This window comes from Rhinolophus sinicus, linkage group LG06 (assembly GCF_036562045.2).
Source record: "Rhinolophus sinicus isolate RSC01 linkage group LG06, ASM3656204v1, whole genome shotgun sequence".
In the NCBI taxonomy this organism is placed as follows: Eukaryota; Metazoa; Chordata; class Mammalia; order Chiroptera; family Rhinolophidae; genus Rhinolophus; species Rhinolophus sinicus.
In genome coordinates, this window is record NC_133756.1 from 144783378 (window position 1) to 144810196 (window position 26819).

General features: G+C 36.5%; 1 protein-coding gene across 2 annotated transcripts in view; it reads left to right on the top strand.

Annotated features, from left to right (window-relative positions):
- Nucleotides 1–26819, top strand: part of PDHX (pyruvate dehydrogenase complex component X) — a 61772-nt gene that overhangs the window by 2218 nt on the left and 32735 nt on the right. For both annotated transcript variants that reach the window (XM_074336201.1, XM_019738597.2), the window contains exons 2-3: nucleotides 13899–13979; nucleotides 24298–24398. In XM_074336201.1, coding sequence (XP_074192302.1) covers nucleotides 13919–13979; nucleotides 24298–24398 — 162 coding nt within the window. In that variant the 5' untranslated portion in view covers nucleotides 13899–13918. The remainder of the gene's footprint in view (nucleotides 1–13898; nucleotides 13980–24297; nucleotides 24399–26819) is intronic.

Genomic DNA, 26819 nt, shown 5'->3' on the forward strand with positions numbered 1-26819 from the left:
CTGTATTAGTTTCCTAGTGCCTTCCTCTTTCACATATAAAGACTGCATAGGCCCCACCTGGATAGAACAGGATGCTCTCCCCATTCTCAAGGTCAACTGTTTAGCAACCTTACTTGCATCTTGCTATGTAACATAACATTCACAGGTTCTGGGTGTTAGGACCTAGACATCTTTTGGGGGTCGGGGGGTTGTGGACATTAATTCTGCCTACCACAGAAGCTGTGTGTTGTTAGGGAGCTCTAAATTATTTGGAAGTTTTGGAATTTTTTCCTAATCCTGAGCCAAAATTTGTCTCCTGACTTTCACCTACAAGTTTTTTATTTTGCCTTGCTGAATACATGTGGCTGTGCTTGAGCTATTTGTTTTACAAAGCATGACTTTACATGCTGTTTGTTAATTTTTCCCTGAGTTTGGTAGAAATTGTTTCATAAAACTAAGCAATTATTTGGTGATCTATACATTATGTGAATTAAGTACGATTATTGAACTATTTCCTTTTTTTCCCCCATGTATCTATCCAGAATTTAAACATCTGTCAGATGGAAGTACCCTTGGAGTTTTGGTTTCCATAGATGTTTATTGGCATCATTTTTATGAGCTATGGCATATGCCATGGGCTTCGCACTTCCTATCACTCCTATTCTCTTCCCACAACAACCTAGTAAAGTTGGCATTAGCTGCATTTTACTGGACATTAATACTAAAAAGCCCAGAGAATTTAAGTGGATCTCCCAAAGCCACACAGCTATAATGGTAATGAACGGAAGAGGATATATGTATACCAGGGGTGCCAAAAAAATGTATTCACATTTTAAGAAAGGGGAAAACTATTAAAATTACGCTGATGGTAACCACTTTGAGCACCTCTTGTAATTGCAGAAGTCAAACGTGACTTGTATTCATCTTTTGTTATTGGTATATATATAACATTTACAATTTTAATATAGTATTTTCCTTTCTGAAAATGTGTATACATTTTTTTGGCACCCTCTGTGAGGTGTGTGTGTGTGTGTGTGTGTGTGAGATATAGATGTATACATATATATGGTATATATGGTATATACATATATGATATATATAGTTTTTATCTGGTTTAACAAATTCCTAACTTGTGTTCATTCTTTCAACTGAGATGCTTATTGAGAAGGCAGAGACTTACTGTTAGTCACCACTCTACTGACATTGTGTGAAGGAATGAACATGAGGCTACATGGTAGCCTGCTTGGAAATTAGTTGGCCTACAGACTGAAACAGATTCTCTGTATTCTGGCAGATGGCCCATTTAATCATACATAGCTTCTGGAAATGCAGTCCTAAATTCTGTATAGGTCTTATCTTCAAGATGTAGATAAGTCTGCTTAGGGAGATACACAATGAGGGCATGATTTCAGCAGTGTTTGCAATGAGCTCTGAGGGGTAAGTTCAGGTAAAGGAGTATAGAAGAAGGCTTCCAAGAGGTGGCACAGTCCTTCCAGGCTAAAAGAATAGCAGACACAAAGGCCTAGAGGCCAGGTGTGGTATTTACATAAGTGACAGCACATTTGTAAACAGTTTTTCAACCTAGTCTAGGCAATTAAATTTGAAGAGTTTCCATTGCTGCTCTTTCAGACTAAATGGCATGGTTCGGAATTTAATTAATTGATAACTAATAAGATGTTAATAATATTGGTTTTAAGTTGTCTCTGAGGAAGAATATATTGAATTTAAAATAATGTGAGTAGAAAAGTAAATGAGGTTCAACTCTGCTGTGCTTTGCCTAATATATAATTACAGACCTTGCATGTTATAGACAAATCTAGGAATGCTAAAAATCTAGGAAGTTATAAAAGGGCACAGAGGTCCACAGTAGGATTGCATAATGGCAGCCAATCAACTGACCTACATCAGTTTAGAAGAACATTAAATTTATTGACAACATTTAGAAACTAGGAACTTTACATAAAAATCTAGATTTTTAGCTTCTCTTGAAAATTCAAAGTTAGGGCCTGTCTGGGGAAGTTGGTTGAGTCTGAGAAATGGTTGTTCTCCTTAGGGAGGAAATTGCTGTCTAGTTCACCGCTGTCTCCTGCACTCTATTGCTTCTCAGTCAGCATGGCTGAGTGGGCCTTGGTATATGTCATCACCTCTAATTGTCTTCTCTTGTTTTGTTCTTTGAAAGCACAAAACAAAAGATAGACCAGGAAAATGGCAGAGAACAGATATTATGTGTATGTAAAGGCAGAACATTCTTACAGATTTAATATGAAAAGAAAGCATGCCTGGATCTAATGAAATAAAATCCTTGAGATGCTCTTAGCCCACTTCTCTCTGTAGACATCTGGGTTTTCACAGCTGTTCTATAACAAAGAGGCAACTTCTTTGATAAGAGTTGGTAGTATGGTTTTTCTGCCAAAACATGGATGCTATTTTAGGCCTGGTCCTTATTAAGTGCTTCTGTGCTGGTACTGGTAAGACTGATACTGTTGTTTGAGTTCTCTTTTAACTGTGGAAACAGAAACACACAGACTAGCTGAAGTAAAAAGAGAATTTATTAGAAGGATACACCACCACCTGTGAAGTGCTGCTGCGCCATGGGGGATCTATGCTGATGAGTTCATCCATTTCTTCTAGGACTCCCATTGTCTTCTTTCTTTTTCTCTCATTTACTTTGTTTTCCTCCCCAAACTTGCCAATCTGCTTACTCATAGCTTTTCTTGCTCTCTATTTAATGTCAGCTTGTCTTGCATTAATGCTGACTCAGGCCCTTCTACCCCATTCAATTTCAGTTTAGTTCAAGCGGGCACTATCATTTCTGTGATCTAATTCCAGATTCCCTGGAGAGAGAAGCTGATGGCCCCAATGTAGATCCGTTGTGCAGGACACAGGGCTGATTCTTTCAAAGGCTGCAGTTTGGACATTTTCTTTAGAAAGGAAGTATGAGTTGGGAATCAGTGATTGGCATGTCTGATACCATGACAGTCTGATTAAAGTAGGACAGTATTTTGTTTCTAGGGTAAGTAATGACTAAGCACAATGGAGGATTGATCACCTAAGCAGAGCAGATCTAGGCTACTCAGTAGTTGAGATGTGTGGCCACGCAAGGGAAATAGGAAGGGGATAAGTGAGATCCTAGTAGAAGCGGCAGCATGAGCAACTAATAAAATTTGGTTTACAGGAAGTACTTAGTACGTATGTGCATTGCTTTAAAACATTTCATGCTGTATATGAAAGTGGGACATTCCAAGTACTCACTATTTGCCAGGCCTCATTTTAGATTCTTTACTTGCATGAATTCTGATCATCATGAGAACCCTGCAAGGGTTGCTTGTGTTTTATAGGTGAAGAAAGAAAGACTGAGTGAGGTTCAGCTTTTTACCCAAGGTTCGTAAGTGAATGACTGCTTTGTTACTATGCACTTGATGATATCCAGGTATCCTTGTTGGATATCTTGGAGTGGATTAACCTTTTGCTAATCAAGGGACTACATACTAGACTGAATATTTGTGTCCCCCTCAAACCCAAATGTTGAAATTGATGCCCAGTGTGATGGTATTAGGAGGTGGGGGCCCCTGGGAGGTACTTAGGCCATGAGGGGAGCCCCCATGAATGGGATTAGTGCCTTTATAAAAAAGACGCCACGGAGTTCCCTAGCCAGACCTTGCTGTGGGGCGAGAAGGTGCCATCTATGAAATAGGAAGTGGGCCCCTATCAGTCATCACACCAAATCTGCCAGCGTCGTGATCTTGGACTTCTCAGCCTCCAGAACTATGAGAAATAAATGTTTATAAGCCAGCAGTCTGAAGTATTTTTGTTGCAGCAGCCCGAGCAGACTGAGACACTAGTGTGGTCGGTGGGGTCACTGACGCAGAACACGTATTCATAGGAAGCATGTGCCGCTGAACGAAACTGGGTCTCTGCGAGCAAGAAGGAAGTCGGGGGAGTGGGTTTGGGAATAATACACATTTATTGAGAGCTCACTACGTCCCACGCGCCCTTCTCAGCACTTCCCATGAATTAACCCATTTATACTCCCAACCCCTCATGCTGTGCTCTGACGATAGAGCTCCAGTTTCAACCCGGGTCTGCGTTAACACCAAAGCCCGTTTCCTTAAGCACCGTCCAGTTTAATGTCAAGTGATACCTTAGTTGTAGACAGCAGCAAAACAGTGTCAGCATGCTGAAGTTTTGTTCACCGTGTGTATATTCTAAGGGAACACTTAACGCCTTTTTTTTTTTTTAATGAAATGAGACGTTTTAGTACAAGAGTATTTTAGTGACAGTCGTGGTATCATCATTTTAGAACAATTTAAGATACTACAATTCTAGACTGTATAAAGGGTGGCAGGACCATTTAAGAGAGTGAGAGTCTATGTTAATGGCCTCCTATCTACGTTTCTAACATGATGTACTCTTACATATGCCTTATTGGTATTCTGAGTTTCATTTGCCTTTGATAAAATTTTTATGTTCCCAAACTTTTGCTAGACTCTTAAGTGGAGGGGTGATTTTTTTTTTTTTTTTTGCCTTTGTTCCAAGATGACAAAATAAACTGGCATTCATGTAGAATTTTAATTTTATAGTTTAGTAACAGGAAGACTGGTATTGCAAGCAGACTCCTCTTCTGAAGCTCACTCCCCTCTCCCTTCAGCCTCCTGCTTATGCTGCCCATTGGCAGAGCCCAGCCTGAGGCCAAACTACAAGGAAGCCTCCTTTTTTTTTTAAATCAAATTATTAATACATGCACATGGGGTATTCACATAAGCATGAAAATTCCAAAGACGGTGAAGCTTCACTGGGTATATATGCCATTTTAGACAAAAGAGAAAAGTAGAGAACTGGGTGTTAGATTTCAGAAGCAAGAATGGGTCGTTTAGAGGTCGCTGAGGAAGAACACAACACACACAGCAGGAACATTCTTGCTGGGCACCTCAGAAACAGTGGGACACGTGGGGTATCTCGCTAACAAGCCCCTGCTTTACAGCCTCCCGTCTACCACACTTAATTCAGAATTGGCTAAGGTGAATATAGTAAGATGTCTTTCCTGGAGCAGGTTTTTTCTATCTGAATCTTTCAGGCAGGAAGAGGGGGCAGGGGGCATCAAAGGTTCTTTCTGAGTCTTATTTTTTAATAAGCAGCTTAAAATTAATGTCCTAAAGGCAGCTTTAGGTTGACAAAACTTTGTTCCCCTTCAAGTGCGTGCTCTGGTAAATAATCATTATGACTTTATAAATAGTTCACTTTTTAAAAAAGGTTTTCTTGGTTTTTCACCAGCACTATTTGCCAATCCATGAGGTTTAGCAGAAACATGGATTCAGAAGAGCTGACAACGTGGATTCAGAAAAGCGATGATTTTAGTCTTGTGCACTGTTCAGTAATGTTTGTTGAATACTGAATGATGGGAGTATAATGGGTCATCTAGTCCAGTAAACCATCTGCTACTTGTACCTCCTTTAGACCATTCCCTGCCCACTGATAGGCAAGGAAGCCTACTGAGGTAGCCCGTACCCTAATGTGGGGAGGGTTGAGGAGCGACCTCCCATGTCCACCTGACCAACCCCCATCAGTCATTACACCTTATTGTCTCAATTTTAGCACTAAAACCATTAAGTACCGTCATACAGATTAAGTACCGTCATGGTAAGGGAGATAAGGGAGGGAGTATAACTACTCTTGCAAGACTCAAGTGTAATTTTCCTGGATTGTATCCTTAGCTCAGTGTCTTGCACAAGAGTAAGCACAGGGTTTTTATAATGGACCTGATTTTTAATCGGATTTTTCTGTCTACATTAGAGTAGCTCAGTAGGAATCTTTGTAGTTTATAAGGCTCTTTGGGCACTTTTTATGGGGAGAAATATTTTCCTTTTGGTACTGTGGCATCTAGTTTTGATTTTGATTTTCAATTGTACTCCTAACTAGAATCATCCTTGACTCCTGACTTTCATATGCCACATCCAATCTATCAGAAATTCCTACTAGCTCTACCTTTTCAATGTCATCTGACCACTCCTCACTATGGCTACCACTACCAACTAAACTGGTCCAAGCTACGACCATCTCCAATCTAGATGATTGCGGGAGTGTCCTGTTAGATATTGCTGCTACCACCCTCAGCCCTGTACCGACTGTTTCCCACACAGCTTTCAGTGCTGCTTGTAATTGTAAGTCAGATCACGTCACTGCCGAAAACCCTCCAAGAGCTTCTCATTAATCTCAGAATCAAGTCTGAAGTCCTTACTGTGGTTCACAAGGCGCAATATGATACGAATGCCGTCCAGCTCTCTGACCTCAGCCCTCGCTGCGCCTCTCCTCACTCACTCCACTCCAGCTTGCCGGCTCTTTCGTGTGTTTTGAACGTACCAAGCACACTCTACTCTTTGTTTTACAAGGCTGTTCCATCAGATATGTGCATGGTGTCCTCCATTCAACTCTACTTTTTTTTTTCAGGGAAGGCCTTCTCTGATCAACTGATAAAATAGTTCCTGCAGTGTCATTTTTGTCCCCTTACCTTCCTTTCTTTTCTTAGTTCATATCGTCACTAAACATTTATTTTCTGTCTCCCCACTTGGGAAGGTAAGCTTCATGAGAAGTGGGGGTTTTGTCTGTTTTGATTTCCTTTTGGTATCTCCACCCCCTAGAAGATCACCTACCTAACACTTGCTAGGTACTGAATAAATATTCGTTGAATAAATGAGCAAATGAACAAACAGTTCTTGTCTTTCTCCTCCTTCACTCTATTCCTGTGCATTAAATGTCCTTTCAGAAATGCCCACAGCCTGCCTTAAAACCCTTCCATTCCTCTCTCAACACTGTTGGGATGAAGGCAGCTGATTAGAAGGATCTGGGCCCTAGCTGCCTTTTCCGTCTCTTTGGACAAATGGTCTAATTGAGAACAGGAAACATTCATGGGTATCATCACTTGGTCCTTAAAATCCCATTATTTTAGCTTTTCTGTGAGGTTTATAGTTGCAACCATGTCAAAGCATGTGAATTTTTTTTGGGGGTGGTGGTGTGCAAAATAGACTTTTGAATATTAACCATATATGTGGAACTGCAAACAAGTTCTGTTTTCTATTGTGGTTATTTCTCTTACTTGCTCAAAAATGTTTTCATGGTTTTCCATTGCTATCAAACGTCAAACCCATTAACTAGGTATTGAAGTGTATTATCATAATACCACAGTACTGTGGTACTGAGGTACTGTGAGGTACTATAAACTAGTATAAGGTAGTACTTCCAAAATGCTTGTTTTACTTCCGTGGGCCACTGAAACGCCTGCCAGTGATTTTTACGAGAGTTTGGTTTTCAGATGTGAAATACAGTTAAACTAGAGGTTATGAGTTAGTGTCCTTTTGCTGCGAGAACAAGGCTGAATTAGGTAACGGAGAAGAGTGGGCTAAAAAGCTAAAAGGAACCTGTGAACCCATCTCATTACTGGAAGAAGGAATTGTAAGGAAGGATATTGTGATACCCCCAGCCGACTGTCTGCCCGCCTTCAGAAGCCCACCCTCTTAACCATATCTGCGCTGCCTGTCAATCAATAGCCAACATGTCTGAGTCGGACTTCCTTTTGCCAGGCCCCATGGTAAAGACTTTGCGTGTGTTACCTAATTTAATCCTCACAAAGCTGTATTTTACAGAACAGGCAACTGAGGCACAGCATGATTAAGTAACTTGTAAGTAGTGGTCTGTAATTTGAACCTAACCAGTTTGGCTCCAGTGCCTGTTACCTAAATCACTGTGGTATGCTGCTGCTTGTTAAATTCTCTCTTTTAATTACTCATTTTATTAAACAATAAAATATTATAACACAGTAATATATGCATCTGGTTTAAGTACTAAAAGGCTTAGCACAGTGGTCTGTGCCCCGTCTCTTCCTACTTCCCCAGACGTCGTCTTCCTTAGAAGCGACAAGTTTTGTTTCTTCTGGTGGTTGCTCTTCTCTCTATTTCTGTTTTATTCAGTGCTACTCCCCATGTTTTCCCTCCCCCATTCTTCTAATGTAGTTCTTTTGTAATTCTTAGTTAAATCCAAATTCATTGTAGTTCATTGTTGACGCTAAACAAATACTACACAACTGAGGATTGTCATACATTGTCCCATATAATGATTGTTTCCTTTATTTTTGCTTTTCCTGACATTGTTGTCTTTTAAATTTTGTCTTTGGTTTTCTGTGTAACGACTGCTGGTTCATCTCACACCATTTAATCGCTTTCAGCGCAATTTTCTGTATTGTCAGTCACATCAGGTCATCTCTCAGTTAACCTATTTGGCACTGCCCATATGTCCCAGGTCTGTGGGCTGAACCTCCATTCCAAAGGTTCTCACTCTTACCCTCTCCAGAAAAAAAAATCTCCAGTCTTTCAGTCTTCTGTTGAACGAGGGGGGGTTGTTACCCAGCACTGGATCTGGTTTTCTAGAATCTTATTAATCAATTATTACTCATCTATTTACTTTCCTGTTTGCAAAATTGTATGCCGTTGTCCCTTCTTTACTCTCTGTGTGTCTAAAAATAACAAAAACAAAAGCACATTTTTACATAGTGTTAGATAAGTTTTGGAGAGAGAGTAAAACTGGGTAAATTTATTGTAGAAAATTAACATGTAGATTATAAGAAACAAAAGTAATGAAAAGCACTTATAACATCACCAACTAGAGATAACTACGATTGTCATTTTGGAGTATATCCTTTCAGTCTTTTTGTGTGTACAAGCTAAGCAAGTAGAAATTAGATTATGCCGTATATACTGTTTGTGGGGTATCTTTTTATATGTTTGTACCATGCCAAGACTTACAAATGCTATTCTCACAGACTATTTATTGTGCATACATTTTCTGTTGTCATCCATTGATATTTTCAAAGTATTTTTGCACCAGGACCACACCAAAATAACTATTTGAACAAAGAAGACTTACGTGACAAGCACCCATTAAAAAAATTGCTTTAGCTGCTTTGATTCAAAGCTGCATTGTTAATATTCTGTACCCTGGTGTTGGTTTTTAAATGACCTGTATACTTCATTCCGCTTTACTTATTCGGCCAGCAGGTGGCAGGATTGTTTTATTTGCACAGAAGTTTTAAAGGTTCAATTTTATTTAATGAGTTCTTGCCTTGAAAAGAGAGGTGATTAAATGAGCAGTATCTCTCCCTATTGGAGAAGAAGCAAATTAATGTTCGGGGAGCCACATTAAGAAAGTACTGGGTAATTTCCTTCTTCATTTGATCTATCTTCATGAGTTTTGTGTTTGGATTATAGTCATATAGGGGGACGACAGCATGACGCTCAAGCTGTACCATATGTGAAACTGCTGAATTCCCTTAATTACTGTAGTCAGCTTAATGGAGTTGAGATCTGCTTCATATTAGCCACACAACAATTTGTTCTGCATTTGTATATTGCCTGCTTATATAATCTTTTTTTAAATCTGGAGAACTTTTAGAACTTATGTATAGGTCATCAATTTAAAGCTTTGATATAATTGGTTTTGCTGAAGTATAGGTGTTTTGCTCTTAGGATAAAAGAAATACTTTAGGGAACAAGAAACTAGAATTGGGTTAGTGTATTATATTTGATGTTGAAAACAGAATTATGCTGTAGAAAGATTGGAAGAGTAGATTTGAAGAATGTAGGAATTGCTTAGAGAAACTGTTATAAAATTCAGCGATTGATAGATTGCTTGTGTGCCCAATATGGCAGGTAAAGCAGCAATATGCTAAGCAAAAATTTTAATTTATTGTGTCAGTCTATTGAGGAAAAAAAAGATTACGACAGTTCAAATGACTTGTGAGACTCTACTTTTAAAACCAGTATGTTTAAATATAAATTGGAAATGTAATTACCCTAGTCATCTTAAATATTTTTTAAACTGCTCCAGAAGGACAGACTTTATAAGCCATTAGTATAGCTTGTTAGCTTGATAGAAAGGAGTAGAACACTAAAATGACTACAAAAGGGTTACATTCTGACTAAATTTGGGGTAATTTTTACTAAATGGGGTATTTTTACTAATTGAAATAAACTGTATGACCAGTGGAGGAAAAAAACACATTTTCTTTTTTCTTATCTATAGTTGTGCCCAGTTATTAGTAGGAAATATAATCGGTGCACATTTCAAGGCCTCCTCGATTTGACAGGAGAAAGGTAGAAGGTACTGCTCACTGAAATGAAAAGGGAAGGTATATTTAATTTGTAATGAAATTAAATAATATTAGGTGTAGGTTAAAATTCCAAGGAGTCTAGAAAACCCCACGCTATCTCAATAGAATTGATGGCAGCCGGAAAGGGCGGATATTAATTATGTGCAGACCTGTCACTCAAAGCTGATATTATGCTTGTATAATTAATTTTCCACTGGAAAAAATGCATTTGAAAAAGATGTGTATAACGTTCCAGTTAGAAGAGGACATATTAGAATGAAATATTATTAATAAATTAATGCTTATGTTTGATAGTTTGATATTATTTTCTTGCATGACAGTCTCAGGATAGATTGGTTCATCAGAAAACACATTTCACATTTTACTTTCTATAATAATCCAGTATAATCAATCAAGAGATAGTACTGAATAATGGAGATGTCCAAAATGTCTTTCTTTGTTTTTTGTCACCTTCGTTTTAGAGTAAGGATAGTGATCTATTACACAATTTTTATATTTTATTGTCATTATTCAGAGAAGCAATTTCAGTTCATCCATGAAGAGTAGCTGTATGAGGAATGGTTATGTTCTTTTTATTTTTAAAATATGAAAAATTTTGAGGCTTTTGAGATGGTAATTTGGAGAATAATACTTAATAAATGCGAAAGTTTTATAATGTAGCCCTTATATCAAGAATAATGGAAATGTGAAGGTTTCATTGGTGAGAGATTATAATAGCAGATAGAATTATAAAATAAATATGAATTGTATCCTGGCAACTAGAACCAAGATGCAAAAATATTGAAGACAGATTTTGTTTTGAGAGAATTGATTTAATGTTTGTCATGTGTTGAATTTAGACGTAGAATCATTGAAGTCCATTTATTTTGCTTCTTTGAAGTGGAATGCTGTTTGATATAAATTTAATATGTATGTGATTATGAACTATTCTATCTCATAATGCCAACCTTGCACTTTATGATAGAAGCAACATATTGGGACTTGTAACCAGTGTTTTTCAAGAAGAGAAGAGGCTGGCCTCTTACATGGTGCGATTAGATTGTAGGTTTTTTATTTATTTGCTTGCTTTTTTTTTTTTTTTTTTTTTTTTTTTTGGTCACTGTAAGCTTTAAAAAATTAAATGCTGAAGCTTAAGCTGGCTCTGCATTCATTAGGCAAATGTTTTTATTTGTCTTCTTTAACAAACCATGTGAAAATGAAAAAGGTACTAGATACTAGATACATAAATAATATAGGGGATTAGAAAGCTCATTTTATTATTTCCAAACATATTGACTGTATCAAGCTTTGAGCACTTTTTAAGAATTCTTGCAGTTAAGCTTAGGCTTGTTATGGTTTGTAAAGATTTGGACATGCATTGCTAATGTCACAATATAAGTTTGCCTGTGTGTGTGTTTTCCCTAAGCGCATCTGCCTAATTCTAATTCACTCCAGAATTTAGTGCTCCAGTGTTTTATAGACAACAATGTGCATTGTAGTCTGCGTTATTTTCTACCCATTCAGTATCTTATTGTGCCTCTTTTAGTCCATGGGGACTTACTTTGCTAAGGAAAAAAAAAAGATTTTTTAAAGCTATAAGAATTCTAGTCATAATTTGCTTTTCAACTAGAGGGCGCTTGACATGAAATGAAACTGTTTGAATAAAAGTTACTGAGAGACATAATGCCCAGGTTCTTCAGTCTCTTCTGAGCTAACTGTGCTTTAATAATAAATCAGGAGTTAGGAAACTCACTGTGGCTATTTCTTTTCTCTCTCTTATTTCCAAGATATAATGCACTTAAAGGTGACCTGTCCTCTTCTACATTCAGAATATTCATTGTCAGTAGGAAGAGTGGTTTCTTAGTGCAGGAATTCTTTATGCCCAAGGTAGGGAGAGGGTTTATTAGGATGTTTGATTGGACATAAGAAGAATGCACACATGTATTTGATCTGTCTGGTTTGCTGTGTCTGAATTTCTGGGTGAGTGTGCTAAAAATAACCAGCGATGAGTTGATGGTCTTTATTGTAGTTAATGATGGGAGGTGTATAATGTAATAGAGGACAGCCTCCTATCCCTTGTCTGGATTATAGTTTTCTCATCGAGGAAATGGGCATGTTGACTTGGAGTTTGGTCTGGGCTCTATGATTGTTGGGCTATTAGGAATGATGATTCTCCTTTTCTCTCCTTAGAGTTTGGGGCCAGTTGAGAGAGGCGAAAAAAAGCTCATAGAGATCAAAAGTAACAGTTGTAATGCTGAAGGTTTTATTGGGTTGGAGAATGTGACTTAGATCTGTGGCGTTCCGTTGTTGAACTTGCCAGTACAAGTCCATGTTTAGACTTCGGGCTTTTGTTTGAGAGGGAGAGTTTGTGTGTATAAAGCAAACACACATACCTGAGTTGCTTCCTCACCCAGTGGGTCCTGATGGACAGAAAGGTGGTCTTGTTATCTGCCTTTGAAAGGCAGGTCTGTTTACTCCTAGTACATGGAGGAGCTGAAAGGAAACTGCAGGTTACCTACAGTTTATGCAGTTCTTAAAGAAAATGAGGAAAAGGCTGAGGCAGGTATATGCTCTGGTCCTTTTCACAGTCCTTTACGGAGGAGAGAGTGAAAAAGAGAAAAAGGACAGAAGCCTCCTTCCAAATGCTTCAGAGATGGAACGCCTTTAATCATGAAGCCATAGGAACTCTCCATTTGAAATTACAGTATAATTAGTTCAGTTTCCCAAAGGAAATAGTTAACCTCATTTAATATTAGTGTTCAGTACCCTTGCTTCTGACCCTTAAACGTCAATGGGAAAAAAACCAAAACCATTCTGTCTTCTTCCACATTTAAAATACGTTAGATATACAGTCATGTTTTGCTTTTGGGGGTCAGATAGTTGAATAATTAATAGGTTAGAATAGGTTCTTTGGAAGATTCCATGGAATGTAATTTGTTACCATGGTTACTCATAGAGCTGGAAGGTGCTGTTAACTATTTTACTAGTGTGAACTTTACATAACTTGTAATCTAACACTGTGTACTCCTTGAATATGGTCCTAGGTACAGTAGGTGACTATTGGAAGCATATCTGGCCAAATATATAGAGCATCGTCTTTTTTGATATCTAAGGAAAACGTAGATGTGCTTCATTGAGAGGTCACACTGGTTTGAGTCTTATCTTTTTGGATCCCCGGTTAAATTGTGGTATGGAACACGATCTGAGATTAATTTAACCACTTTCGTTCGCTTGCCTGATCACCCTTGACAAGACAAACCTTTCCTTTCATCTTTCACATTTACCAGCAAGAACCTTTGATTATAATATTAGAGGAAAATAAAAACACAACCAATTTCTTAACGTCTTAATTGTGATTACTCTGTTGTAGGCTATCCCAGCCATAGTATTTTCCTTTTTTTTCTTATTTGTCTTTTTCTTTGATCAATTTACTTGTAAATATATTTCTGCAGTGACAAAAAGGGAAAGAGAAGATGAAACATAAATCAACTTTTTTTTTTTTTTAATTTTGTAAACACCTGGCTTGAAAATTTGCACAGAGGACTGGGGAACTATGAGAAAGGAGTTGAAAGAATTCCAAAAAAGCTTATTTTTATAAAGTTGAGAATTTTATGTTCCATACTATTTACTGGGCACTTAATTTGACCAATTGGGAGTTTTTTCCGACTTTGAAAATATGATTTTTCTCAAATTGAATTTGGTATTAATTTACTTGAATTTTTTTTATTGATGCCTTGTGAGTTGCATTTTTTGTGTGGCTAATTTTTCCATTTTTCAATTTCAGCTGATCCTATTAAGATACTAATGCCATCACTGTCTCCGACAATGGAAGAGGGGAACATTGTGAAATGGCTGAAAAAGGAAGGTGAGCAAGTACATTACTAATGTCTTGTGTTATTTGATCATTTTAGGTTTTTTTCTAATCAGTTATGTAATACATGATAAGTGAAATAAATTGGGTTCCTCTGCTAGTTAATCTAAGTTTGTTTAAACAAAAATTTCCCATGGTAATGTAGCAAAGGTTTTCTGCATTCAGCCTGTAACTTGTCACAAGCAGAGAATGGTACAATATTTTAAGGGTCTTTTTTCCAAATTCTAGTCCTTATACTTAACTTCTAGTTTCAAAATCATGTCGATCCTCTTAAGTTCATTTATAGCTTTACGATGAGTGTGTGTGTGTGTGTGTGTGTGTGTGTGTGTGTGTGTTTCCTAGAGTTAGGCAAGTTGATTATAAATTTCATTGGAAAGAACAAATAAGTAAGAATAATAAGGAAAACTCTTGAAGAAAGAGCAGTGGAAGAAGGTTGTAGCTCTACTAGATACTGAAACATGCTTTTAAGCCCCCATAATTAAAACTGTGGTATTGGTACTTAAGACAGAATAATAGAGCCGAATAGAAATGAGGAAAGAAATAGTTGCAAATGGGTATTTTGTGTATAATGAAGGAAGACAATATTAGATTTATTCTTTATACTATGCCAAGGAAAAATTGCAAATGAATCAGACACTTAATGTACAAAAATGAAACCATCATACAAGTCTTAGGGGGAAAAATGGTGAATTTCTCTGAACCTGAAAGTGAAATAAAAACCTGAACTACAGCTCAAAATCCAAATGCAATAAGGGAAATGTTGATAAACTTAATGATAAAAATAACTTTTGTATGGCTAAAAACACAATAAGTAAAGTGAGAAAACAAGTGACAAATTAGAAAAGGGTATTTGCAATTTTTATCACAAAGGATTAATAAAATTTAGAGAATAAGAAAACTGTCAACTCAATAGGAAAATGGGAAAGATGCACGAACAAATGGTTTTCATAAAAGGAATTTCAAATTGCCTTTAAACATACGAAAAGATACTTAGTCTTCCTACTGATAAGACATATGCAAACAAATACTAAAATGAGATAGCATTTCTTACCAATCATATTGACAGACATTAAAAAGTTTGACAAGGTATTCAATTGATGAGGCTGTGGAGGGAATGAAGGGGCAGTGAACACTCTCAGACGTTGCTGGAGGAAATGCAGAGTGCTGTAAATCCTGGGGAAGAGAATGTGTCAATATCTAGACAAATTGTATTTACCCTTTGGCCAGGTAGGTCTACTTCTGAGAATTTTATCTCAATGTTGTACTGGCAAAAGTCATTAGGTATAACAAGCAGCAGAACTAGACCTCCGAGAACTTCAGTTAGAATTACTAGCTACATAAAAATGTGTGTTTGAAATGATTAAACATGTAAGAGAAGGACTTGAAAATATGGACAAAGACAAACACTGTTTAAAAAGTCTAGGCAGATTTGAAAGGGACAGATAGAATTTTTAAAATGAAAAACATTGTCTCTAAAATTAAAAAACAAAACCTCAACATTGAATTAAAGTGTGATTAAACATGCATGACCAAAGAACTTGTGAACTGAAGACCAACCTGACAAAATTAGTTTGTATGCAGCACAGAGCGAGGATGCAGTAGAAAGGAATGAAAGGGAAGTTGAGACATGAAGAATAAAATAGGAGTCGATCAATACTCCAATAAGAGGAATTCCAGGAAGAAAACAGGGGAATGAGGAAGAGATATAATATTCAAAGAACAAATAGCAGAGAACTTTCTAGAATTTAAGAAAGACATAGATCATGTAAATGAAAGGGCCAGTGCTTCATTAGGAAGCACTTTGAGTAATTGGCTCTACGTGGCTGTTGCCATATTTTAAAATAATTATCAGTATCTAAGAAAGTTTCACCTTTATAAATAATGTAATCAATTGAAATCTATTTTTAAGTTTCTTTTTCCTGAAAAATTACAGAACTCTGGCTGTGTCTATATTCAGTCTGATAGAGTGTTGGTGTCATTAAATAATAATTCAGACACAGAACACCCTTGCAGGGTTATTATAAAAAGATTAAATTTCTTCGCACTTTGAGAAGAGAATTTTTTTTTTTTTTTTTTTTTTTTTCTCTCTCTCATACTGGCACTCTGATAAGTTATTCACACCCATTAGAATATGGAGAGTAGGTAGAGTAAAGAGAAGGTGTGCAAAAGAGCAAGTCATTCATTTCATTTTTTTTTTTTTTTTTTTTTTTTATATTATATCTATATATATAGGGCCAGGGCCAAAGCCCAGGGAGCATGAAGCCCATGGAGTTTGTTTTTTTTGTTTGTGTGTGTTCTGTTCTGTGTGGTGTTTGTTTTGTGTTTGTTTTTGTTTGAGAGCAAAATGAAAAAAATCTTAATCTTAATTCTCTGGCTTTTTTTTTTTTTTTTTCCTTTTTTTATATGATTTAATTATAAATATTTAACTTCATTTTTTTTTTTTTTTTTTTATTATATCTATCATGGTATATATGTAGTATGTTTGTTTATTTATTATTTATAATAAATTTCTATATTCATATCATATATATATATATTATAAAAATTTTTTTTTTTTTTTTTTTTTTTTTTTTATTATTTTTTTTTTTTTTTTTTTTTTTTTTTTATCTTTTATAATATATATATATCATCATCAAAGAGAGTTTTAGAATTGAACAGATTGAGGATTTTTTTTTTTGAAAAGAAAAGTGTTGTATCTAATCTAAAATCTAATTTTTTTTGTTTTTAAGCAAAGGCTAATCTGATAACCTTTAATGGATAGCAGTTCGGTCTTCAAGTTTTCTTGAAAGTCTGAGACTGTAATTCACAACTACTACTACGTGTGTGTGTGTGTGTGTGTGTGTGTGTGTGTGTGTGTAAGCCAAGGCAAAAAAGGGTGCAGAAAAAAGAACTCTGGCCTAGCAATCACGGTTTGTTTTTTGGTTTTCATTTTACTTTTTGAAATGAAAAGATGAGGAATGAGATGAGCTCTAATATATATATATATTATGGCTTTAGAATTCTAAAATATCATTTTTTTTTTTTTTTTTTTTTTTTCGGAAACATAATATATATATAATATAGTATCCCCATCTTTGTTTTTCTAATGAATGAAAGAAAAGTAGTTTTGTAATGAGTATCAGAATACTTAATTTCAGTCTGAGGATTAAGTAAAGAATATATATCATACAATAGTAACACACACACAACAAAAGTGCTGACACACACACACACTTTCTTTTGAATTGTGATATGATATATATATAATTCCATTTCTTTATTTTATGTTTGGGGGGGGGGGGGGGTGTTGTTTTTTTTTTTTTTTTTTTTTTTTTAGTGTATTTTTTTTTTTTTTCATCGTTTGGAAGGTCAAATTTGTTAAAATAGCAAAAAGGAAGAAAATATTCTTGTTGCCCCTTTTGTGAGAGAACAATGAAAAACATCGTTTTCTTTCTTGAGAGACTTAAGAGCCTATCACGAAAAACTGGAACCGAATGAGGCTGATATAGTTATGTGAGGTACACACACACACACAGTGTCTGGAACACACAGAGTAGGTGCTACATCAGTGATGTTTGCTGCTGCTACCCGTGGTGTTACTCCTACTGTCATTTTATGTAGTATTCCTTCTGTCATGTGACTGGGAATTTTGAATACTTCAAATAGTTTTGTGTAAGTCTTAGACTGTAATAGAGTGTACAAAATTCTGAAGTAAAACTGTCTGAAGGAGTCTTATCACTGAGGTGTTATCACTAGGTGCACTAGAGGTACATGGGTCTGTGGCATCTACTGTAGAAGAGGCTTTGGTTTCTGCTATTTTGGGGGATTTGTATAACATGTTAATGGTGCTGAAAGGGAAAATTTTTGAAATGGGCATTTCACAAATACCAACTTTTTTCAGTATATTATTTTGACATCTTTATTGAGGTATAATTTACATAACATTTACCTATTTTAAGTGCACAATTCAGTTACTTAGTAAGTGTATAGTATTTTGCCACCATCACCACAATCTACTTTTAGACTGTTTCTATCACCCCAACATATACGTGGGACCTGGTTGCAGTCACGTTCTTCTTGCATCACTAACCCTAAACAGCCCTGATCTACTTTTTGTCTCTAAAATTTTGCCTTTTCTGGATGTTTCATATAAATAGAATCATATGGTTTGTAGCCTTTGTGATTGGCGTCCTCCGTTGAGCATGGTTTTGAGGTCTTCCATGCTGTAGCATGTATCAGCAGTTCATTCCTTTTATTGCTAAGTAGCATTCCATCATTATGCTTTCTTTACATTTATTGTTAGTATTTCTGTTATGTCAGAATTTTGGAATTGCTGAGTGGAATTCTAGATTTCACTGTTATTCCACAGAACTTTCTGTGGTGATGGAAACATTCTGTGTTTGCTTGTCCAGTCCAGTCACCACTTGCCACGTGTGTCTTGTACTAGCAATGGACAACGCCATAAAACATAAGGTCAGAAGGATGTAGGGAGCTTAGCTTTCCTAGCAGTCTCCTTCTCAAACTACTACTCCTGCCGTCAGCGCCCCAGGTAGACCCTCAGATGGGCTAGGAGCCAGGGGTCCTGGACCGTGCGAATAGGGAGTATGATAGAATGGAAGGAGTTGGCAAGTGCTGTCTGGGGCCCCGTCTGTCTTCCCAGACTGCGGTGGGCACTGGGTGGATGGAATTGGCGGTGCTGCTTGTTTGTACTCTCCTTCAGTCAGGTTAGGGACTTCTTGTGGCAGGTCTGTCTTATTAGTTTATTTATTTATTGTTTTTCGCTGTAGCGTGTTACACACTGTCATTCACGTAGGGGCAGCTAATAAATTTGTTGAATAAACAATTGAATTATTTTTATCTCTAATCATGGTTGTCATTATGGTTGGACGTAGCACTAAAAGGAGATTTTTTTCTTTAATGACCATTAAAGTAGGTCTGATTCGGTTGATCTTACAGATCAAAACTAGCTCTCTCTGCCGCCACTACCACCACACACACCTTTTTGGTTTTTTTTCTTCCAAAGACAGATAATGTATTCAGATAACATTTGACACATATCTTTTAAAAGAAGACTTCTATTCTTAATTTTTGGCAGAACAAAATTATTTTGCGAAAGCCACAGGATGTGTTTAGTTACTAACATAAACATCACCATTCACTGTGTTTCATCAAGACTGTACTTCATACCCAGAATTTCAAAAGAGAAAGTGAAGCTTCTCTATATCCAGCCATCGGGACAAAGGAACAGGATGATGATGCTGGCTTCAGTGCTGGGGAGCGGCCCCTGGGCGAGCCTTTGCTCTGGCCCCTCATGGGGCCTGCACTCTCGCTCCAGGCCCGCTCCACCTCGGCTGCACCACGAGGAGATGGCACAGGGACACTGCAAGGCTGCCATCTCTTTCTACAACCAGTCAGCCATCAATGTGGTGCTGAGGAGCCGTCTGTCACGTCACGCCGACCATGATGCTCTTTCCCAACTTCTCAGTTTTCTTCTCTAGACTATGCCCTCGTTGCGGACAGAACCATACCTTGTTGTTTTTATACCCAGCCCTTAGTACAATACCTTGTACACTAATATTGATGGAATGATCTGCTTGAAATAACAGAGTATGAACTAAGGAGCTAGAATGAGTCTTGGTTTTTAATCAGTAACATACTTAACATTTTATTTTTATCTAAAGATATTGTAAAGTATTATGTGAAGATGTATGTGAAGGGTTAACCTAACTTTTCCAGTTCCTGGAGTTTTTTTGTTAATATCACTGAACATTCAGAACCTTCCTGAGGATCAGAGGGATTAAGTCACTTGGTCAGGATTACTAGTAAGTGTCAGAGCTTGGACTCAAACCTGTGTCTGAATTGGAAGAGTTCCTTGTAACTACTCTGTTTTGCAGTTTTTCTAAATTATAGTGCTCAATTGTTGATCAAGGCTGAAACTGAGTGTATTTGCAATCTTCATGGCTCATTATTCTCAAAATTTTTTGGCATTCACATTATGTTTGATTAATTGACTGATAGAACCTGAGTTTTGGGATAAATAAAGGGTAACGTACCCTTATATAATAATACGGCGTTTTAAACTTGGCTGTGGTTCCTTGGGAAAGTTCACCACACAATAGATCCTACCCTGTTTTTCTTTCCATTCTCTCTGTTTTCATATAGGTGATATATATGTCTGTTATGTGAATAGATTATGCACATACAATTAAAATAAAGAGGAAATAATCTAAGTTTTTAAATGTTAGCATGCTACCAACCAAATGTTAGAAGCAAAAGGACAGTTTGATGTATACCTTATAAGGAGATGAGGATGTGTGAAATTATTGCAATTTTTTTCTGAGGGGTTTTAATCTCATACTCATTATGTGTGAGGTGCTAGCTGGAATCCTGGGTAATGAGGTAGAATATAAAACACTTAAGACGTCCTATTCCTATTGTGGAGAAGCTCATATTCTTGTAAATAGAGGGAAACCCAATTTTAAAAACGTAATTAATAATGGCAACATAACATCTAATAATGCAATTCTGATTCATTGCAAATAAATTACAACTACTGTAGGAATTCAGGAATAGGAACAGAATGATCTGCATTGATCTGTGGCTGAAGTAGAGCCTGTGGGTGGTTCTTACAGGATATTTGGAATTTGAAGTAGGCGAGCACAAGTGATAAAACATTTTCTGTTTTCGTATGGCCAGAATTTCTTTTCTAGATGTCTGGAAGAAGTATTTGATGGCTAGGTTGCCTAGTTCAATTGTTTTTTTCCCCATGGTTACAGCAGAAACATATAAGGGTGTGATTTTTTTTTTTCCTTTTTGAAATACAATCTATTTCAACTACTAAAACATCTGTCATATAAAGAAAGATGTAAGCTTATGTAACCTGGCACTGTAGCTTTCTCTGGATGACATACAACGGTCCTGTTTGGTCTGATCTCATCATCCTGATCTCTCATCCCTTCTCTCAGCGAGATCCTCCAAAGTTTCCTGTTCTCTTTGGCCCCCAGGGCTTTGGGTATGTTGTACCTTCTGCCTGGGTCACTGCCCCTTCCCTTCATCGTCTCCTCCTCATCTTTTCAGGATCAGATTCCATGTCATTTGCTTTTAGGACGCCTTCTTTCACCTTCCCAAAACTGAATTAGATGCCCCTCTGAATATTTTCATAGCGTCTTGACTTCACCTAATCCTCCTGCAATTTCCAATTGTCACCAGAAAGTAAGCAAGCTTCCTGAGGTCAGAAATCTTAACTACCGCACCCCACCACCCCCCACCCACACACACACTTCTGTATCCTCAGTGTCCTAATTCGTTTTCAAATAAATATTTGTTGACCAGAAAAATCTCTTCAGGGTTAGACTAACCACCTTTTTAGACGTTCACTAGATACCATCTAACAGGTAAGTTTGTTTATTTCATTAAAACAGTGTATATTGGTGGTTGTGAAGTGTTGTAACTAAAAATACACTACAACCATCTATGTGAAAGTCTTGGTATACAATGAAGTAGTTTCTGTTCAGTGAACTTTCGGAACATACTTGTTATCTTAGTGTTTTAGATTTTCCTTTACATTCTTTTGTTGAATGTGCCTATTAATATTGCTGTCCCAGCTATTTTTGGTGTGTGTGTGTGGGGGGGGAGTGTATCTGTATATTGCATATTTTCCTAGTCCTTACTTTTAGTTCTGTTTTTGTTTTAGGTAAGCCATGTTTGCCCAGGTTTTATTTATTTTTTTAATTCATTTTGATAATCTCTGCTTTCAGTAGGTGATTTTAATTCATTTATATTTATTGCAGTTACTGATATATTTGGGCTTACATCTACCATTTTTTCTGTTTTTATTTGTTGTTTTTTTTCTATTCATGTGTCTGCCTTTAATTGAACAATCGTTTTTGTTATTTTCTGTTTCCTCAGCTTTTTTGATCACTGTAGATTATATTTCTATTATATTTTTGGTGTATACCATTAAGTTTTTAAGACACATATTTAATTAAATTTTGCCAGTGAAGTTGAGTTATTCAGTATTTTTTCCTCTTATATCAAATTCTTAGCATTCTTTAACTATCACCTAAACATTCCCTTATTCATCTTATTCTTTCTTACAGTTTGAGTTTCACACCTTTTTAAACACTCAGAAATGACCTTGCAAATGATTAATAATTAACATTTTTATCAATTTCTGTGGTAATTTGTTTCCTGTAGCCCAGGGGTTGCCTCTCTGTTCACTTTTCTTCTTGATGAACTCCATTTTGTAATAATTCATCAATAGGTGGTAAATTTCTTAGCCTTTATATGTCTAAATAATACTTTTCCTTCATTCTTAACTGATAGTTGGGCTACATACAAAATTCTCGACAGTTCTTTTTTCCTCAGCTTTTTGAAGATAGTACTCCATTGTCTTCTGACCTCTTTGCAGCTGCTAGGAAGTGTGCTCTCAGTCTGTCATTCCATTGAGGTACTCTATTTTTTCCCTCTGATAACTTTTATGATTGTTTTTATTGTAGATAGTATGCAGTTTCTCTGCAGTGTATCTAAAGTGGATTCATGTTTATACAGTCTAATACTCTCTTTTTCTGTTTAATTGTTTTTTTATCAAGGTATTACTTGCACAAAGGGTAAGCTCAGTTAATTTTTACATACACATATAATCCAGGTTACCACCACTGAGATCAAGATATAGAATGATTCCAACAAGGTACCAGGGTCCCTCTGCCCCCTCCCAGTCAATACACCATAGATGGCCATTGTTCTAAACTCATTCAGAACTCTTCCATTTTGAGGGTATATAGATTTCTTTTCAGTTCTGGGAAATTCTCAGCAATCATCTTTCCATGCATTGCTTCTTTACCATTCCCTCCAGTCTTCTTCCCTTGGAACTCCATTGGGCAAACATTGCAGCCTCAGTCTATGTCTGACTCCTCTTTTCTATGTTTTATCTTTTTGTCTGCCTGTTTTAAGTTCCAGGTAGTTCCTTAATGCTATCTATAATTTACCAAGTCACTTCTCGATGTCTACCTAGAATATATCCCGTTGATTGTTTTTATTTCACTGATTTTATTTTTTATTTCCAAGAGTCCTATGTAGTTTTTTCTTTCTACATACTATTTTGTTTTATTTCTGTATATTATTATTTTTTCTATCGTTTTTGTGATGAATCTTTTATTTTCATTTATATTTCTGAACATTCTTCAGATACTTATTTTAAAATCTTTGGCAGGTTACACTAAATGAATTGCATCTGAAATAACTTTCTGTTTCAGTTATTGATTTTTGTGGTTTTCTTTCTTAGCATTAGATTTCTTCATGTGTTTTGAAACTTTGCTTTGCAGTTTACTTTTTAATGGAAGGTTTTTGTTTGTGTTTCAGTGTCTTCCCACCTGTCGCCTACTCTCCCACCCTTACCCCCCAAGTCAGGGATTTTGCTATTGATGTTGGCACTATTAGCAGATGGAGTAATGGAGCCAGAGTGCCTTGGCTCTGTCTTTGGTATCGAGGACTATTTTTGTTTTACACCTTCCTAGACCCACAGTTCTCATTAAAGCCTCAGTCTAGTCACTAGGTGTTGTTTGCCCATTTTATCAGCCTCCTGTTATGAGCAGTCCTTTTATGACCCAGTCCTGGCTTTAAGTGGAGAATCTGATTTGAGTCCTCTGACTTCATGAGGTCACTTTTAGTTCCCTTTACTTCAAAAGAAACCAAGACACTTTACCCTCACCCAACCCCACTGCCCCCCTAATAGCTTCTAGGTCTAGAAAACAGCAAGTGAGATTCTGCTCAACATTTTTGAGTTTCTATTGCACAGAAATGTTTCTTTGACCTCAGTTGTGTCTTTGATTATCTCTCCTCCTGCTTATTAACACTTTATTCATTTATGCTCTATGATGCTGACAGGTTTTCTGAACCCAACTTACGATGTTAACCCAGAAGTGCTATTGATTGTAAAACTTTGCTCTTCATGGAATAAGGGAAAATATATTAAAAAGGAAGGAATGTGGGATCTGGAGTTGATTTGCTCAGAGGATGCTATGGATTCATTGCTGTTGTCTCTAAAATGTGATTTCATTTTTAATATTTGCGCAATAATCTTTGTAATTTTTTTATTATCACAAATATAATTTATGTCCATTATAGAGCTTTTGGAAAATACAGCAAAGCATACATATATACACACACGCAAACACACACACACACAATGAGAATTACTTGTAATTCCACAGCCCAGAAATAACTACTGAATATTTTGGTATCTATTATTCATGTTTTACATATACACACACACCGACCCACATACTAATATTCATACTGTAAAAAACAAAACAAACTCAGTCTTGTTTTGTAGGTGAAGCTGTGAGTGCTGGAGATGCCTTATGTGAAATAGAGACCGACAAAGCTGTGGTTACCTTAGACTCCAGTGAAGATGGCATCCTGGCCAAAATAGTGGTAAGTTTTTATTTTGATTGTTTTCAACAGGAAAAAGATTTCTTAAATGTAAAGTTACTTGCAATAAAGTTATCTTTTATTTTTACCTTTAATTTATAGTGTTGTAATATCTGCTACATAATACATTTTGAATTCAGATCTTAAAATATTTTAGTGATAAGGTTTAATAATAGCCAGTGATGGTCAAACATGGAACTATTTCAGCCTTAACAGTTGTACTCTGTGTGTTGAGTACCAGTTTCCAAGTTTCAAGTTGGTAAAAGAAAAAAGAAGGAATGATTTACTCTTACCACATGAACATTAGAAATCCTCTCTTCATTGATCCCCAGGATCCCCAGGACCCCCAGTTATCGTCTGCTCAGCCCCTCTGTCTGGACAAGTTGTCCTGTGCAGTCTTGTCTGTAGATTTCATAACCGCATTCAGTGGCCTGGTTGAATTCTTACTCATCCTGACAATTTGGACATTCTTATAATTTAAAGTATATATTTATATAAAACGTTGTGTGTATAGAATATTTCATATATTGGAATATAGTGGGCAGCCTTGTCTGTTGATATTATACTTTCTGTTCCATGAGCGTTTTTATGGAGAATATGCTTGTGGATCTAGCAAGACCAGTCATTTCCTTTTAGATCTAAATTTAATTACATGCAATTGTTAAACAAAAGCTTTCCCAGCCTAATGCTTTTCTAAAAGAAAAGGTTAATGAGCCAATTGCGAGCCAGGAAAAGGACCAGGTCCTGGGGCACTAAGTGTGAACCACCAGCAGCAAAAGGATAGATGGAGAAGGCAACAGGGCAGTCAGCTGTCCTGGAGTTGAGGGGCTTTTAGGCAGTTTGGGGAAGAAAGATGCAAAGTTGTTTGGAAAGAATTTGCATTGGCTGTGTGGATAAAAGGGGTGGGCAACAGTCCAGAAAGTTCATGCACAAGCAAGAAGAGGAGGTGCCTGGTGATAGGCAGCTTGGCCGTTCTCTGTCGATAATTCTGGAAATAGCTACCTGGAAGGTAGTTCAGGGTCAGTATACACTCAGGAATGGAAGCAGCCTTTTGTGGTTTTGCCCAGTGGTTTTAACTGATTAACTGCTCTTTTGTCTCTTCCTTCTACCCTCTGGCCTGCTGTAATTTAATTTAGGCGTTCTCAGAATTTTCTCCTGGCAGTCATCTTGAGTGCTCTTCCCTGGGCGGTCTTTACTTTATAACTAATTGAAAATATGGAGCGACAACTTGGATACTCTAGTGAGTTTACTGGAAGCTCAAGTTAGTACAGCCCTTCAACCGAAATGTCCAGCAATAGAAGAGGGGTTACTTAAATGACAGGAGTAAATATGCAGTGCCGTGTAGCCATTAAATACTGTTTCTAGAAGAAAATGTGATTTCTTTACATATGTTCTACATGAATAAAAATTCGAAATACAAATTTTTGGAAAAATGCTTTTAAAATTGTGTATGGACAGACAGTGGTTACAACCTTGTAGGATTTTAAGGAAAAAACATAAGTATAGAAAAGATTAGAATAAAATGTTATAAAAATGTTGAGTGTCTTTGCGAAGTGGAACCAAGTGATCTTCCCTATTTTTTTCTGTATTTTCTAAATTTTCTATCATAGGCGTATTATTTTTAAAATGGAGAATTAGAGTTTATGTGAAAAGTAGGTAAATTAAAAATTACCTAGTCAAATTAAAGCTTGACTATTTAGGGTTACCTGGTATATTCACTGACGGTTCATGTTTGTTTCTTAACTTCTAGAACATTTCATAGATAGTATGGTGGAGCAGCTAAGATTATAGGCTCTGGAGTCACACTGCTGCCTGATTTATATAGCTATTAATAGTAAGTTCTGCCAGTTATTTATTACATAATAATTGGCAAACTCTTTTGACTTCTCTCTGCCTTTTTCTTCATAGGGAAGTGGAGATAACAATAATACCTACGTAATAGGGTAATAATGGAGATTAAGTGAGATAGTACATATCCACTCATCATAAGACCTGTCACCCACCAAGTGTCAATAAATGTTGCTATTTCCATTATTATTATAATTATTCATCCAGCTCTTGATGACCTTTATATCCCACGCCTTTCTGTGTGTTCGTCTATTCATTTGTATTGGTTGTTTGTGACTAGACAGTAAGTATCCTTTCATGCATGCTTCTGTAGTTTGATTTGTACAGATAATCTGCCTATCTATTAGTAGTCCTTTGTTGATGTGTTTTTAATTCTGAAACTCCAGCTCACCTCTGCTTTGAGCATGGATATAACACCGTCCTTTGGATAGTCTACCCAAAGACCACACTTTGGAATGTTATACTCTCATTAGATGGAGATCTGTATGTAGTTTTTATTTGCATTTCTTACTAGAAAGTCCCCTTTCCCTTTTTTCTAGTCTCTTATATTTTGTCTTTTGCATTCCAATTTGTCAA